At 47.3% G+C, this 16184-nt stretch overlaps 1 protein-coding gene across 1 annotated transcript in view; it reads left to right on the plus strand.

Annotated features, from left to right (window-relative positions):
* Positions 1-1315: 1315 nt before the first annotated feature.
* TIPARP (TCDD inducible poly(ADP-ribose) polymerase) overlaps positions 1316-16184 on the plus strand; it is a 28828-nt gene continuing 13959 nt past the window's right edge. Inside the window, exons 1-2 of the mRNA XM_056114133.1 lie at positions 1316-1442; positions 2136-3095. Coding sequence (XP_055970108.1) covers positions 2176-3095 — 920 coding nt within the window. The 5' untranslated portion in view covers positions 1316-1442; positions 2136-2175. The remainder of the gene's footprint in view (positions 1443-2135; positions 3096-16184) is intronic.

Raw genomic sequence — 16184 nt, forward strand, 5'->3', positions numbered from 1 at the left:
GAGGCCTCTGAGCAATTGCGCATCAGCCCGCGGGGCGGAGCTGCCCGCTCAGTCTCCGCTGCTGTGTCACCCGACGGGCCGGGAATTCTCTCCTCTTGGGGCGATCACGCCCAGCGTTCCTCCCAGCTGTCTCATCCTGGGGGATCCCGGGGCTCCGTGGCGCTTGGGCGGACGGGCGGGGACCGGGCCGGGGCTGGCGCGCAGCGGCCGCGGCCCTGAGCCAAGTCCAGGCCGGGCTGGAAGCTGCTCGGGGGACTTTGTGACCCGCCTGCAGGCCGGGGATGTCGGCGTGGACCTGTCCGGCCCTTTGCTGCCCGGGGGACCGTCCTCCTCGTTTTCTTTTGCCCGAGGCAGGGCTTGGCCCCCCACCCCTCCCGGAGCGCTCCCAGGCATCTCTCTCCCCCTGCGGCAGCTACCCAGCCCGGACTTGGCTTCGGAGCCTTCCCACGCAACAAGCCCCAGGCCTCAGCGGACCCCGGAGGGTGGCGCGCGCCAGCCAGGGGCCGGGGCTAGTGGGTCCTGCGGCGCGACCCACGTGCTCCGGTTAAGGGAGCGGGGCCGGGGGCGCCGGGACGCGGCACCGGCTCCTGCCGCGCGCCCCGCGCATCCTCCCCGACCCCGCGCCGGCTCACCGCCGCCCGCTCCGCGCGCATCCCGCACCCGCTCCGCACCCGCCCCGTACTAGGTCCGTGCCCACCCCGCGCGCTCCCTGCACGCTCCCCGCACCCTCTCTCCGAAGCCGCGCGCGCTCCCCGCGCGCTCCCCGGGCGCTCCCCGCACCATCCCGCACCCGTTCCGCGCGCGCACCCCTAGCCCACTCCGCACCCGCTCCCCGCGCGCACCCCGCGCGGGCAGCGGCCGCCCCGGCGCAGGAACAAAGCAACGGCCCTGAAACGGCTGGTGCCGTCCCCGCGCGCCGGGCCGACTGCCCTCGGAACCGCGCCCCTCCCGGGTCCCGGGGGAGCCGGCCGCGCGCCCAGCATCCCCGCGGCCGCCCCTGGCCCTCCCGCCCGGGCTCGCCAGCACCCCCACCGCGCCCCCCCGGGCGGCGCGCGGAAGGACACGCCCCCCGCGGGCGCGCGCACCCCGCCGGCCGGCCGGCGCGCAGGCGCAGGCGCGCGGGGCGGGGCCCTGATCGCGGCGCCCAATGAGCGACGGCCCCCCGCGCGCCCCGCCCCCGCAGGCCCCGCCCCGGCCCGCCCGGCCCCGCCCCCGGGCCGCTGAGGGACGCGACCGGAAGCCGGCGGCGGCAGAGCTGGCGGTGACAGGCGTCCCGGGCGCGTCGGAGCGCGGCGCGGCGGCTCCTGTGTGCGCGGGCGGCGGGCGGGCGGCCGGAGCGAGCCCGCGGGACCCCCGGGACCCCGGCCCGCGCGCCGCAGACCTCACCCCGCCGCGCGGCCCGGAGCGCGGCGCCACCGTCCGGCCCCTCGGCCGCGCCTCAGGTAGGGGCTGCGGCGGCCGGGCCCACCGGGCGCGCCCTCGGAGCCGGCCCGGCAGGTGCGAAGCCGCGTCAGGCCGCCCCGGCGGGCGGGGGGCGCGGGCGGCCGTGGGAAAGTTGGGGCGCGGACTCGCGCGTGGCCCCCGCCGCCGCCCGGGGCCGCCCGAGCGCGGCCTCGGCGTCCCCTCGCAGGCGCCGTTGAGCCCCGAGGAGCCCCCTCCCCCCCGCGGTCTCGGGTCGCGCCGCCCGAGCCGCTCGCTCGGGGCCGTTCGGGCGTCGCCGCCGCCGCGTCCCCTCTCCCCTCAGGAGGCGCCGGGCGCGGGGTCGCGGCGGCCCGGGGGCGCCTGCTGCCGCACGGTCCGGGCCGCTCCCCCGCGGGCGCCCCGTCTCCCGAGCGCGGCCTTCCGCCCGGGCTCCTGGCTGAGAAAGTTCTGTCAGCCCCTGTCAGCCCGGGAGATGAGCGACGCGGACGAGCGCGGGGAAGCGCGAGGCTGGCGGCTGCTTCCGCTCGCCCCCCGCCGCCGTCGGACCCGCAGGGAGGGCCTCGGCCGCGGGGGGCCGGGCCGGGCCGGGCCGGGAGGGTCCCGGGCTCCCGAGGAGCCGGCACGTCTCCCCGAGCGACGGAGCGCGCGCCGCGGGGGGAGTGGGCGCCCGTGGCCGGCGCGCGGGTGACCGTCCTCCTCCCTCTCCCGGGCAGGGCGTCCCGACTCGGCGGAGCGACCGCGCGCCTCGGCGTCATGGAAACGGAAGCGGCCGAGCCCGAGCCCGAGCGCGCCGTGCCGCCCCCCGGCCCGCGCGGCGACTTCCCCTGCGGGGTGCGGCTGCCCGCGAAGGTCGCGCCCCTCCGGACCTGCCTGAAGAAGAAGGACCCGAAGCGGCTGGGCGCGGGGACCCTGCGCTCCCTGAGGCCCATCCTGAACACGCTGCTGGGCGCCGGCTCGCTGGACGGCGTGTTCGGGCCTCGGGGCCCGGGCGCGGGCGACGGCCGCCTGCGCGGAGCCCTGGCCCAGCCGCCCCCCGAGGTGGGCCCGGCGTGCCCCCGCGCCGAGAGCGGCGTCCCCGTGCTGCTTCCCGGCGGCGCGGGCGGCGGGGCCCGGGCCCCAGAGGCGCCCCCTTCCGCGGGGGCCGCCGGCGAGCGGGTGCTGCCCGGGCCCGAGGGCCGCTTCCCGCCGGACGCCCTCGGCGGGGCCGGGGCGGACCCCGCGGCCGGGCCCTTCCAGACGGACCTCCTGCCCCCGGGGGCCGGGGAGGCTCCCGCCAGCCCGGACTGCGCGGACAAAGTCGTGGACTACGCGCCCGGGGTCTTCCAGGACAGCAGTTTCACGGTCCAGTACATTCTGGAGACCAGCGACAGGCTGAGCACCGAGCTCTTTGAGGACAAAAGCGAGGAGGCCTCCCTGGACCTGGTCTTCGAGCTGGTGAACCAGCTGCAGTACCACACGCACCAGGAGCACGGGGTCGAGATTTGCACGGACTTTCTGCAGGGCACTTGTGTTTACGGCAGGGATTGTTTGAAGCACCACACCGTCTTGCCCTATCACTGGCAGATCAGGAGGACGGCTTCGCAGAAGTGGCAGAGCATATCCAACGACTCCCAGGAACATTTGGAGAGATTTTATTGTAACCCGGAAAATGACAGGATGAGGATGAAGTACGGGTACGTATCTGCAACCACGTCACGTTGATTGATTGATTGATTGATTGGTCGGTCTTTGGGCCGTGCTCGGTGATGCTCGGGGTTCCTCCTGGCTCTGCACTCAGGAGTTACTGCTCCTGGCGCTGTAGAGGATGCTGGGGACTGGACCCGGGTCGGCCTGTGCCAGGCAGATGCCGTCCCTGCTGCACTATCGCTCCGGCTCCTTGGGAACTACTTGCATGCGGTTCTTAAATCTTACAGCGAAGGGAAAGAGGTTAAGGCTTAGGGCGGTTTCTTTCAGTAGTAACCTAACAGGTTTTTTTTTTTTTTCTACTGTTATTCTTTTCACTGTATGCTATTCTGATTTTTCGTGGTGATTGAATGCAGGCTATTTACCTAACCAGACAATGAAGGTTTTATGATTCGAACAATTCAGGTATCACTGCAGTATGTGTGTGACTGAGAAGTTGCATGTATGTTAAACATCATGAACCAGTCACTATTTTACTCACAGACCTTGCTTTGGAAAGAAAATCTTTGATGAATCTTACTGTAATATAAATACCTTATTAATATTTTAATACCTGCAGTCTTTAAAATAAAATTTTGAATATTGAGTGTTTTTTTAAGGAAGCTAATTATTTTTTCACTAAACAAACTCCAATTGAGATTTTTTTTATGGTCCTATTTTCATTTTGAACGTATACATGATTTTTCACTGAATGATTCAGAAGTTCCTCCAGAATTTCTGTATCTTGTCTAAACTTGTTAAATCTTTGTTCTTTTAGATTTTTATGAATAAGTTTTATTGTGTTTATGGCATAGCTAAAATAAGTTGTTTCATAGTTCAGTTTTTTTTAACCCTAAAATCTTAATGGCAATGAAGGGAAGATTTCTGTTAAAGGTATATGTTTAAGATGATTTACATAAATCAGTTATCTTTATATTTTTGTATGAAGACATGTATATTAATCAGTTCTTTTAGTATGCATGTCCAAGCATTTTTTTTGTAGGGAACTGATATTATCACATGTTAAGTTTTCAGTGGAACTTTAAAATGAAGAAAATTACAGTTGCCACACATAAAGTTACTAGTACAAAAGAGGCTGTATTAAGAAATGGAGGTCTTTGTGCTTCAAACTTGTTTCTCTTGTAGTGTGGGGGGAGTTAAAATTGTAGTTTTGATAGTCGTGTTTGGATTATGGATTAAAGATCATGGATTAAAGTTTCATGGGAGAGAAAAGCATGTCAGTCACCTGAGTGCGTACTATCTGACTTGGGAGACTGAAGGCAACCTGACAACTTCACAGATAATGGATGGCCTCAGGTAGCAAGAGGCATGACCTATGGGGAGGGTGTCCTGACCCAGAAGTTCAGAAGAGAGGAAAAACTTTCCTGAGAGTTTTCCTTCCGAACTTTGGTGAACGACTCGGTGGGTCACAGATTCGTGGGCTTTCTACCCAAGAGTCTGGAGAGTCCATAAGCATGTGGTGGTAGTAAATCACTTCCAAGTTGTCTAATTTGGTTAGTCTAGTCTCCATAGAGCCTAGCTGTGCCAGAACATTGTTGGCATTGTAGAAATGCAGTCTTTAAAATAAAAATAAAACCCCGAGACATCTCTCTTTCTCATTTAGTATTAGATAGGTGGTTTACTTCTAATATTTTAATCACATAGCACACAGATTAGTGTGTGTTATTAGTGACTTAATTAGGAGACTAGCACGTGCATCTTGTGTTTCAAAGGGGTGTATAGAACGAGAAACTACAGAAGGCCCAAGTGTAAAAGGTACTGTGATGAAAAAAGCCCTTGGGATAAGAAGTCAGGTTAGATCAAGAATACGTTTTCTTTCTTGTTCTTATTTTTGGGCCACCCACAGCAGTGCTCTGGGGTTACTCCCTGTTCTGCACTCTGGAATCACTCCTGGTGGTGCTGGAGGGGGGTGGAGGGCTGTGGATGATGTGGGATGCTGGGGATTGAACCCAGTTGGCCTTGTGCAAGGTGAGCACCTGACCCGCTATACTTTTTGCTCTGGTCCTAAGGATTTTCTTAATCATGAAAGTATTATCTTTGTTTTTTTTTTTTCTTTCTTTCTTTTTGAGCCACGCCTGGCGGTGTTCAGGAGTTACTCCCTGTTCCGCACTCAGGAATTACTCCTGGCGGTGTACCGGGGACCATATGGGATGCTGGAAATCAAACCTGGGTGGGCCACAATAAGGCAAGTGCCCTACCCGCTGTACTATGGCTCTGACCTCATAAAGTATTATCTTTATAAGGGATTCAAACGTCTATCCTGTCTGGGAACCAATTCTTAGGTGCTGTAATAAAGTCAAGTTATTTACAGTTTTTTAAAGTGCTAGAAAAAAGTTTCCATTTATTTTTAAAAATCTCTTTAATATAAAAGTGTTGTTTAAAATCTCTGTTGCTCATGAGCTAGCAATACTAATTGGCATGTCAGGGGTAATTGATTTTATATACTCTCAAAGTCACTCTAATCCTTCCATCTCCAGATTGCAAAACTGCAGAACAGGGACCTCCCACTTTACTCAAGAAGCAGATTTTCAGTTGCTGAGTACTTCAGCATCTTGGTACATTAAGTTTCTGTCTGCTTGATTTGGTAGAAATAAGTTCGCAAGATCATTGTTCAGCATGCTACTTTCTGTTCCCATGAGCAAGGCAAGGCAAGCATTTTGATCCTAGGGACTCTGAGGTCAGCAGTATATTGGGTAGTTTATTCTTTGGTAGTATTTCTGAGCTGAATAGACATGGAAATGTGGACCCCAAAACACATGTTTTTAGACTAGTTTTAGGATGCTTGATTTCTAAATCAATTTTAATGAAGCAAACTGTTAGATACTTGAGAGAAAAGGTCTGAGCGGATTATTATTCTTATTACTACTGCTACATTGTTAATGGTAATAAGTGGTCTACTCTGATAAAAATAACAGTGAATATTAAAGTTAGTTAATTACTAGTAAAGTGAATTCTTGAACTTCAGGAAGAAATGCTACGGGATTGTAGATAGCTAAGTGTTGAAAAGGAGGCTTTTGGGAAGCTGACCTGTGGTCACTGCAACCTGATTTTCCTTGTATTCCAAAGCGATGTTGTGTATCCTGGCAACAAGATGCAGATAACGGCATGTTGAGCCTTGCTGAGAGATTCACAAACAAGCTGGAGTAGCCCAGGTTCACATGGTTACCACACTATTTGGCTAAAGCTATTAATCTCTGTGGTCAGGCCTGTAAAGCTGGTCTATCTGTACAGATTGCACATAACCAGGAAGTGTGTGCTCAGCTGTGTATATGTCCAAGTCAGACCCAGTAGTCTTTGGATTCAAGAGTATTGAATGGCAGTTGTTTATTCATTTGTTTTGAGCAGTTTACGTGATTTGGTAAATCATTTTTGTATTTAATATTCATAATAGTTCATTGTGTGGAGCTTGGACAAAGTTCTTGGTCGCTGGAAGAGACAAAGGTTCATAGTTTGAAACTGTGCAGAGAAAATTTTTTATTTTATAAATGTATTGGATTTAACTTCTAACTTAATCCAAATTAGATGCACAGGATTGGTCTTTTCTTTTTTTTAAGTGTGCAGCATTGACCTTATTCTTAAGAAAGGAAGTTGAGCTATATAAGTTCATAGGTTCTTTGCAGCTCTTTAGGAAAGATGATTAGAGAATATGACAAACTTTTTATGGTTGTGTGTGAGATATTAGGGATCAAAGCCAGCGCCTTACACATGTAAAAGGCAAGTTTGAGAATTGCAGTTATAAATGCTTATAAAATTCATTATAATGAAATTATTTAAATCTTTTCCAATTTTGTTTTTATTCCAAATTATATAATCCACTTTGCTTTTTCACTCTGCTTTTGCACATCTGTAGATGTTTATTGCCATGATCATCCAGAAACGCGTATGAATTCCCACATTTAGATGCCATGACTTCTTTTGCACACAGGATGGTTTTTGGAGAGGTTCCAAATTCCAAACATGCTGTTAAGGAAACAACATCAAATGTTGTGTTTTCAATTAAGAAAACAGTCTCTGATGGCGACTCTGCAGTCATCTTTAGTAGAAAATGATTCTAAATGCAGGATTAAGCACTTTTCAAAGAGCTCATTTTGTGGAATACTGTTGTCAGTCATTTGGAGTTGTGGAGGATATGCAGCTCGGACTATTGTTGAGTCTCACATTATGTCCATCTTTAAGGGTGTCAGGGTATTTTTCTAGCTATCAGTCATAGGACATTTTGCAAACCTTGTCAGTCATAGGACATTTTGCAAACCTTATTTTGGGGTGATGTAGTTGAAACAGGTAGGTGATGAAGGCTGGAGCGATAGCACAGCAGCTGGGCGTTTGCCTTGCGCACAGCCAGCCCGGCTGAGCCAGGTTCGATTCCTCTGCCCCTCTCAGAGTGCCCGGCAAGCTACTGATAGTATCTCGCCCGCATGGCAAAGCCTGGCAAGCTACCCATGGCGTATTTGATATGCCAAACACAGTAACAACAAGTCTCAAAATGGAGACGTTACTGGGCCCGCTTGAGCAAATCGATGAACAACAGGAGGACAGTGACAGTGCTACAGTAGGTGAAACTATGATGACTAATTTTAATCCTGAATTTCCTGGGATAAAGGAAATGAGGGTGAAGGAAAAAGTTGCAAATTGCTTTTTATGGTTAATTTTTCTCAGAGGACTTTTTTTCCCCTCTTGAAATTAAAGCTTATAAAAGAGAGAATTTCACTTATATCTTAACCCTAGAGTATTATCATAGTTGAAGTTTTGAGTGATTTTGATTGCAGATTGCTTAGATGTCTGTCTGGTTTTTGGCCACACCTGGTGGTTCTCAGGGGTTAAGGGGTTACTCCTGGCCCAGCACTCAGGAATCACTTCTTTTGGTGCTCAGGGGATTGAATTTGGGTCAGTGCTCCAGGGGATTGAATTTGGGTCTGCTGCCTGCAAGGGAAAAGCTCTATCCGCTATTTTCTATTTGATTTGCAGAGTAGATTACCTAAACTAGAACAAGCTCCTGACTGAACTCTACTGGAATAGTTAAATTAGCCAAGTTGCAGCCAGCCTGCACAGCTGTGATGTATGAACCAACTCATTATGTGTTATTGATAACACTGGAAAGAGGAGAACAGCTGAAACTTTCTATTCCTTGTGACTTTTTGGTATTTCTTGAATATACACAGCTGGACGAGTTTGAATTTATTTAAAAAAAAATTCCTGCCTAAGAGAGATAACTTCATAAGCAAGAACTGTTTGAAGTGACTTTCAAAATGTGTGTCTTGTGCTTTAGGATAAAGCAACTCAATGAATTATTTTTTGTACCTCTTTATGCTGCTATTTACATATGAAATGAACCTAATTGGCTTCTGTCTGTACTAATCTGGAGAAGTTACTGAGTAGAGCTCTGGTGAGATTCACTAGGAATCATTTATTCCCTTCCTGGTTTTTAAGTAGATTAGACATTATGAAGCATCTGTCATCTGGCTCCAGGTTGGGGTCAGTTTGTTCCAGGTGTATTTATGACCATGGAAGTGAACCTTGAAAAAAAGCAAAGGTGTGTATAACTTTTAAAGCAAGCGGTTGGAAGTGATAGTTATAAGATTATCTGGCAAGCCCTAAAATTAATTGCATGATACACTATGTGTTTTCTCATTGAGTTAACTCTGAGGCTTTTTAAAATTATAAATAGGCAGGAGATAAGTAACTTGAACTTAAAATGTTGTTCTGCACATGTGGACTTGCAAAAAAAAAATGGTACTTTGGTTTGTTCCATTGTTTCCCTATTTTTCACACTAAAGATCCTAGATTTGCATTCTACCAGACAGCAAAAATAAATAGAAAATTCTCTGTTCCTCTCTGATCTTAGTGAGCTTTAGTTTATACTGGGTTTGGGTCTGTCTGTTCCAAAGGCACCACTGTCTGCAGCTCACACAAACACTGACTGCTCTAGGAGTGCATTGTTACTCATTGTCTTGCAGCAGTGATTTTAACCACATCTAAATTAGGACCTGAGGTCTTCTTAGTTTAGGTCGACAACTTTTAATAAATGCCAGTGCCCTTTTTGGGAGTTGCAGTTTCTTTTTTGTAGAAGGAACATTTCAAATACAGGTTTCTCTTATTGTTTGGAAGCAGGGCATTCCTTTTGGCAGTTTTTGTGTTGGGATCTGGAAAAGCTATTACCATTAACTTATATTGAAACTTTATTTAGAGTATGGACCTGAAAAATGAAGGTTCTACTTTTGAACAGCAGAAGAAACATAATCGTGTGTATCACTCTGAAAAAAGTAGTGTAGGGCAACACTCAAAAGGAGAGAGAGAACAAAAGGCAGGGTGGGATGGGGGGATGGGGGGTGGGAGAGATACTAGGATCCGTGGTTGTGGGAAATGGGCACTGGTGGAGGGATGGGTATTTGATCATTGTATAATTGAAACCCAAGCACAAAAATTTGTAAGTCTACAACTGTACCTCATGGTGTGTCACTAATAAAAATTTAAAAAAGTAGTGTAGGGGCTGGAGTGATAGCACAGTGGGTAGGGCGTTTGCCTTGCATGCGGCTGACCTGGGTTCGATTCTCAGCATCCCATATGGTCCCCCCAAGCACCGTCAGGGATGATTTCTGAGTGCAGAGCCAGGAGTAACCCCTGTGCATCGTCGGGTGTGACCCAAAAGGAAAAAAAAGTAGTGTGTTTTGAGTTTTAATTTGGTTTTTGAATATTTTGGCACTGTATGAACACTGGTTCAAATTGGATGAACCCTGGTATGTTTTGCAGAAAACTCACTTTGTAAAGGTGCAGTAGATTGTCTTTCAGATTAAATCTGGGATCCTCAGGGTTAAGAGAATATTAGTGGTTTTAGATTTTTAGTAAACAGCGTACCGAGAGTTGAGTCATTTTCTGTTTCATTCTGAAATTTCATTTGAAATTGTTAGGTGTTGGGTTGAAATGTACAGTCTGGTAAAGACAAACTGTACAAAGTAATAAAATACTTCTAAAACTAGCCATTCTTAGGCACAAATTATATTTTAGGTAAGAAGGGACAGGTTTAACACAACTAGCTATAGTTTTTATATTTGTTATGGCAGTACTTTCTGGGGATCAGGAATTAAACTCCTTAGATTGGTCTCTGTGAAATTTATCTCTGCAAGTGTTAAACCTAATCCAACTAGGTTTCTAACATGTTAATGGAAAGCCTCAAATTTCTGGTACAGATTAATTCCTTGTAAAAAAGGGGGAATTTGAAATTACATGGAGTGAATTTTGAAGTATGTATTTTGAAATCTTTAAAATTAGGATTTTATATAAATTAAATTGTAAGGTAGTGTAGCTTGGTAGTTGTAAAGATTTAATTTGATCTGTGCAAAAATTATTGTTGCAGTCTTGTGCTCACGTAAGGAGGGTTTTAGGAGTTGGATGATTGTTAATAAGCTATTTGTGAAGCTTCCAATTTTCCTTTCTGACCTTGTCAGTTATTGTTGCTAAGACAAGCATAAAAAGGGAGTTAACTAAGCATTCCTATTTGCCGTGTACACTCAAAATGTGTCTGTCTCCCCTATCTTTCTCTGCTCAGTGCTGTTTACTTACTGGCAACACCCACTTGACCAGTAAAGAACCTTTGCATGGCCATCATAATGAAAGGGTAAGCTTCTAGCAGAGCAAAGAATGCTAAAGTGACTGTTCCCTTTCACAGTCCACAGAAACCAGCGATTTGCCAGTGTGTCCGCCACAGAGTATTGTGTGAGGAGTTAGAACCCGCCCCCCTCCACTCCCCTTCCCCCCCACCCCAGACTAAGTGGTCTAAGAAAGAGCACAGGACATTTGTATTCTTTATGCACACGAATGCCCTTTGTTTGGGTGCTCTTGCTTCTGAGCATAAGGGAGAGGATTTGTGAATAGCCTTAGGTTGAAACATAGCATTTCTCGTATCAATTAGAACATTTGTTTAGGCCACATTTAAGGGAATTTTTTCCCTCCCTCCCTCCCTCCCTCCCTATGAAGAGATTCATAAAGTGTCTGAAAATGGAATCAGAGACTTTAGGTGACCTTCTTTGCTCTGAATTTATCAGCACTGGACAGTCAATGAAGAATGGTCAGGGCTCTGGGCTTCTGGATGAACTCTGCTTACAGTGTTACCTGTGCTTTCAGAATCTTCTTGTACCCTGTGATTTTTTTCATTGCGCCTGCAGCTGTTCAGAGTGAGAGAGGGCAAATGGCATACAATACTCTAAATAATTTCCTGCTGCGGTTGGTCTTTGGTTTCTGACTGTCACCTAGCTTTGCTCTTTCATTTTCAGGCATTGAAAGAATTAAAATAAGTGCTAGGTTTGCCTTTCAGTTTACTCATTGTAATGGATGATAGATAACTTTGACTAAGAGTAGAGTATGCAGAGAAAGGAACTTGGCTGGCTTGCTTGCTGAAGTTTGGGTTGTCCATCTAGGACCAGATATCTGAAGCATTGTGTAGAGTGTTTTACAGCTAGTTACTATAAAAAATTTAACTGTGCTAATTGACTATTAGGGAAACGTGTCTTTGTTAGGCACACTCTCCACAAGGAAAAGTTTTATAGACTTAAAACCATTGTTGAAAGATTTTGTAAAGGTCATAGTTCATAAAACTTAAACTTTAAAAAAGATCTTGCCATATGTTTTCTGTAGGGAACTTTTCAGGAATGTGCTTTAAGAACTCTTACGATATGAATTCTCTGTATACATTCAAAAGTTTAGTTCTACAAGCTTAAGTATCTCAGGGTTCTCATAGTATGCCATAGTATGCTATTTTTAATCTGTTGATTTATCAAATAGTTTATCTGTACTAATTGTAGATAAAGGCAAGGCTGAAAAGAAAAAAACTTCTGAATAAAGGGAAATTTGTAATTTTAAAAGTTCTGAAATTAAGCTAATAGACCTTATCTTACTAGGAGTTATTAGGTGATACATTTTATACTTAACTTATAATTAGTACTTAATTGATGTGTAAATGAGTCATGAATGATTTAAGCTTATTTGAAAACAATTTATTTCTAAGCAGTTTTAGCACTCATATACAGTACTAATTGCATAATTCTCATAAGAAAACTTTTTTCTTTTATCTATAATTCTTTTTAAAATTTATATATATTTTTTCTTTTTTTGCTTTTTGGGTCACACCCGGTGATGCACAGGGGGTTACTCTTGGCTTTGCACTCAGGAATTACTCCTGACGGTACTCTCAGGACCATATGGGTTGCTGGGGATGAAACCTGGGTCGGCTTCGTGCAAAGCAAATGCCCCACCCGCTGTACTATCGCTTCAGCCCTGTGTTTTTCTTTTTAAGGTACCCTGATTTACAAAGGCGTTCATAATAGTTTCAGACATACTATGTTCCAATACCAGTGTCAACTTCCGTCTGCCAGTACTCCCAAGTTCTGTCCCCCACTCCCTCCACACACACACCTCCCCCCAAGCCCACCTACCTGCTTGACAGGCACATTTTACAGTTTAGTTATTGTAGTTTGGATCTCCTAATTCAGTGTTGCTGGCTCTGTTGTTTAGACATACACACTTACCTCTTCACCGATATGCCAGAGGCCCTACCCTTGCCTGACATATCCAGTCCACCTCTTCTTACTTCCCTCTTGATTTCTTTCCCCCCTCTGTCCTTTTTATTCTTTAATTTGGTTCCAGGTAAATCTAGGTATCTCTCCCCCTAGCCCAACCTCCCACTGATACTTGCATTCCCTTGTCTTGTTATTCTGTGATATAATTCAGTGAATTTTTTGATCTGCATACCTACTCACAAGCCCCAGCAGATTTCAGGAATGTCTTTTTGTTATAACATATATTTCTAAAATATTGAGTGATAGCACAGCGGGTAGGGCGTTTGCCTTGCACGCGACTGACCTGGCCAACCCGACCCGAATTCGATTCCTCCACCCCTCTCGGAGAGCCCGGCAAGCTACCGAGAGTATCTTGCCCGACGCAAAGCCTAGCAAGCTCCCCGTGATGTATTCGATATGCCAAACACAGTAACAAGTCTCACAATGTTACTGGGCCTGCTCGAGCAAATTGATGAACAATGGGAAGACAGGACAGTGACAGTGACTATTATTATTATTGTTTTGGGCTGGAGTGATAGTACAGCAGGTAGGGCGTTTGCCTTGCACGCTGCTGACCCAGGTTCAATTCCTCCACCCCTCTCGGAAAGCCCGGCAAACTACCAGGAGTATCTCACCCACACAGCAAAGCCTAGCAAGGTACCCTTGACGTAATCAGTATGCCAAAAACAGTAACAGGAAGTCTCATAATTTGTTGTGAGATGTTACTGGTGCCCGCTCGAGCAAATTGATTAACAATGGGAGGACAGTGCTATTATTGTTTTGGGGGTCACACCCATTAGTGTTCAGAGCTTACTTCTGGCTCTGTGCTCAGGTATCACTTCTGTTGGGGATGGGGGGAACCAGATGAAGGATTGAACTTAGGTTGTCTGCGTGCAAGGCAGGCATCCACACATTGCACTATCTCTCTGGCCCCACAGTATTGATTTTTAATCCTTAGTTGAAGTCACACAGGGCCGTGAAGTTGCAATAAGCATTCTAGTCATAGCAAGCCCCTGTCTACTGCGACTGGGCTTATAGTAATGAGGCAGCTTTTGGAAAGTACCAAAGGAAGGTTGCTATAGCTGAGGGAACCAGTCCATCCCACTCTCCACCTAGGACAAGATAAAAATGGAGATTGAACTCTTCACCAATAGCCAGGCAAGCCATGGCCCCTGTAATAAAACAGCCACAGACTAGAGAGGTGTTACAGACATTGACACTTGCCCTGCATATAGCCAACCACAGTTCGATCCCCAGTACCAAGTATGGTTGGAGTTAGGAGGATTTGGGTATAGGATACTACTTCTTTGGGGTTTGTGTTCAGTTGGCTCTGTGTCTCAGTACAAAGTTTTGTGAGAATCATCTGTTAGTGTTACTTGTTTAGTTTCCCACATACTTGGTGGAGAATATAGAAGAGAAAAAGTCAAAACAGACTATCTTTTCATGTAGGAAACCTAGCCGCCTTATTCCTTCTCTTTTTGCTTCTGTCTTCTACCTTATTTTTACTTTACTGTGGTCACTTCTAGAATGGCATTAAGCACAATTGAGATGTCTCAGGCAGTGTACATCAGAAGAAGTTTAGCATATGGATAAATATGATTCCAGACAGCTTCTTCTACTGACTTTCGCGTCTCATTCCCCTGTTCTCAAGAGGTTCCAAAGGAATCAGTGGAGCAGCACACAAATCAGATTTTCGCCTTCCTGTTATCACTTTCCTCTACCCAAGACCCAGGGTTGTGGTCAGTTTTGCCTTGGTGTTGTGGCATTGGTGGCGTAGCTTGTGACCTCATGCCTGACCCACTCTCAGAGCCCTTTCTCACTGATGACCACCCCCTCTCCCCACAGTAGCATGGCTTTCAGGATAGCATCAGCACTTCTAGGAGTCTCTGGGGTTTGCACTTGTGCCTTGTGCTGTTTTCCAGGCCCTTCTTGCTAGGGGTCCCCAACATGGGGATTGTCCTAATCTTATCAGTGCATGTGACTGCACTGGGATTTGAACTCATGACCTTGTGCTTGCCAGGCAAGTGTTTAAAGTATCAAGCCATCTTTGGAACTTGACAGTGATTAAATACTTTACCCAAGAAGTCATTATATTTTAAAGTGGGAAGTACTAGTCTATCCAAAAGTCTTTTTAGAACCGTATAAATTTGTCATCCAATTCTGATGTTTGTTTTAGAGTGACTTAGGCTGAGCAAGTCTGCAGTAATTAGCTCTGAGTCGATTTAGAGGTGATCAGGTTTCATTAAGACTCAACATTTGACTTATTTGATTCTTAGCCTGCCTGTAGCTATTGAGGGCTTATATGTATAATACTATAAGCTCCCAGTTTTGATTTGTGGATATGTCTGTCTGTACAGCTCCTTATGGATATAAATGGCAGAACCCAGTTGTTAACAAAATCCAAAATTGTAGTGTAAGATTAAATATATATAATCGTAGCCTCTGTTAAGTATTAGGAGATAATTGCTCTGTATGTTAGCATTTATAAATAATTTTTATTGCTTCCCCCTGTGATTTAGTGAAATTTATTTCAGTCAGAATTAGCAGTGATCTAACCAAAAACTTAACCAAATAAATGACAGCTAATGTGCTCTAAAGTAGGAACTTAGTACATGATCCTCTGAAATTTAGAATCCACACTGTTTGCACGAAATACATTGGTACCGTGTATGCCATGATTTGGATTCTCATCCCCTTGTAACATTTCAGGGGACATAGAAGCTGCTGTTCTGGCATTGCTAAATGGATTCCTAAAACATCAAAGCCATCTAGATTTTGTGTGCCTGTGAAATTTCTCAACCAGCAAACATACCCCATCTGTCCTGATTGTTTCAGTCTCACAGAAGAGTTGATCTTTATCCTTCTTAGGTTAGGACCCAAGTTTGGGGACACATTCTGCTTTACATCACAGTAATAAGATATAAGGTCCTATTCAGTGTTTCTAGTTAGAACAGTTAATTAAGGCAGGTGTTAATTAGTTTGAGGTCATGGGTTTATCCTTATAGAAACCAGTTAACTCTTATAGGCAGGACACCAAAGTTCCAAAGTCTGACCTGTCAGGTTAAACGTGTACAGAGTATGGTCCAGAAACTTTTGACTTGACCTTTGCTACAGTCTGAACTACATACTTTATTTACGTCATCTTCCCTTTTACAGCTGCTCCACCTCCTGTGATCACTGCCTCAGTCCATCACCCAGATCAGAAACATGGAGCACGTCTCCAGCTTTTTCCACTCCTCCCCTTGACCCTCCATGTGATCATCTTCCAGCTATTAGGGTCTGACTCTGGAGCTGCTGCTTCCTTTCCCTACACCCTTTGTCTGTGTGCAGTTCTGGGAGCTGTAATTCGCTAAGCTTAGAGTAAAATAGCAAATGATGCCTCTCTACCCTTCCCTTACTTTCTCCTGCCTTCCCGTACACAGCAGTCCTCCATCCACTCCTGTTTAAATGACCTCTGTAAAAGGCGAGTCTTAGCCCTAGTGAAAATCTGGTGATTCCTGCTGCCCACTCTCACCTCTTCACCCAGCAAAC

The sequence above is a fragment of the Sorex fumeus genome, unplaced genomic scaffold, assembly GCF_029834395.1.
Source record: "Sorex fumeus unplaced genomic scaffold, SorFum_2.1 ptg000024l, whole genome shotgun sequence".
NCBI classification, from domain to species: domain Eukaryota; kingdom Metazoa; phylum Chordata; class Mammalia; order Eulipotyphla; family Soricidae; genus Sorex; species Sorex fumeus.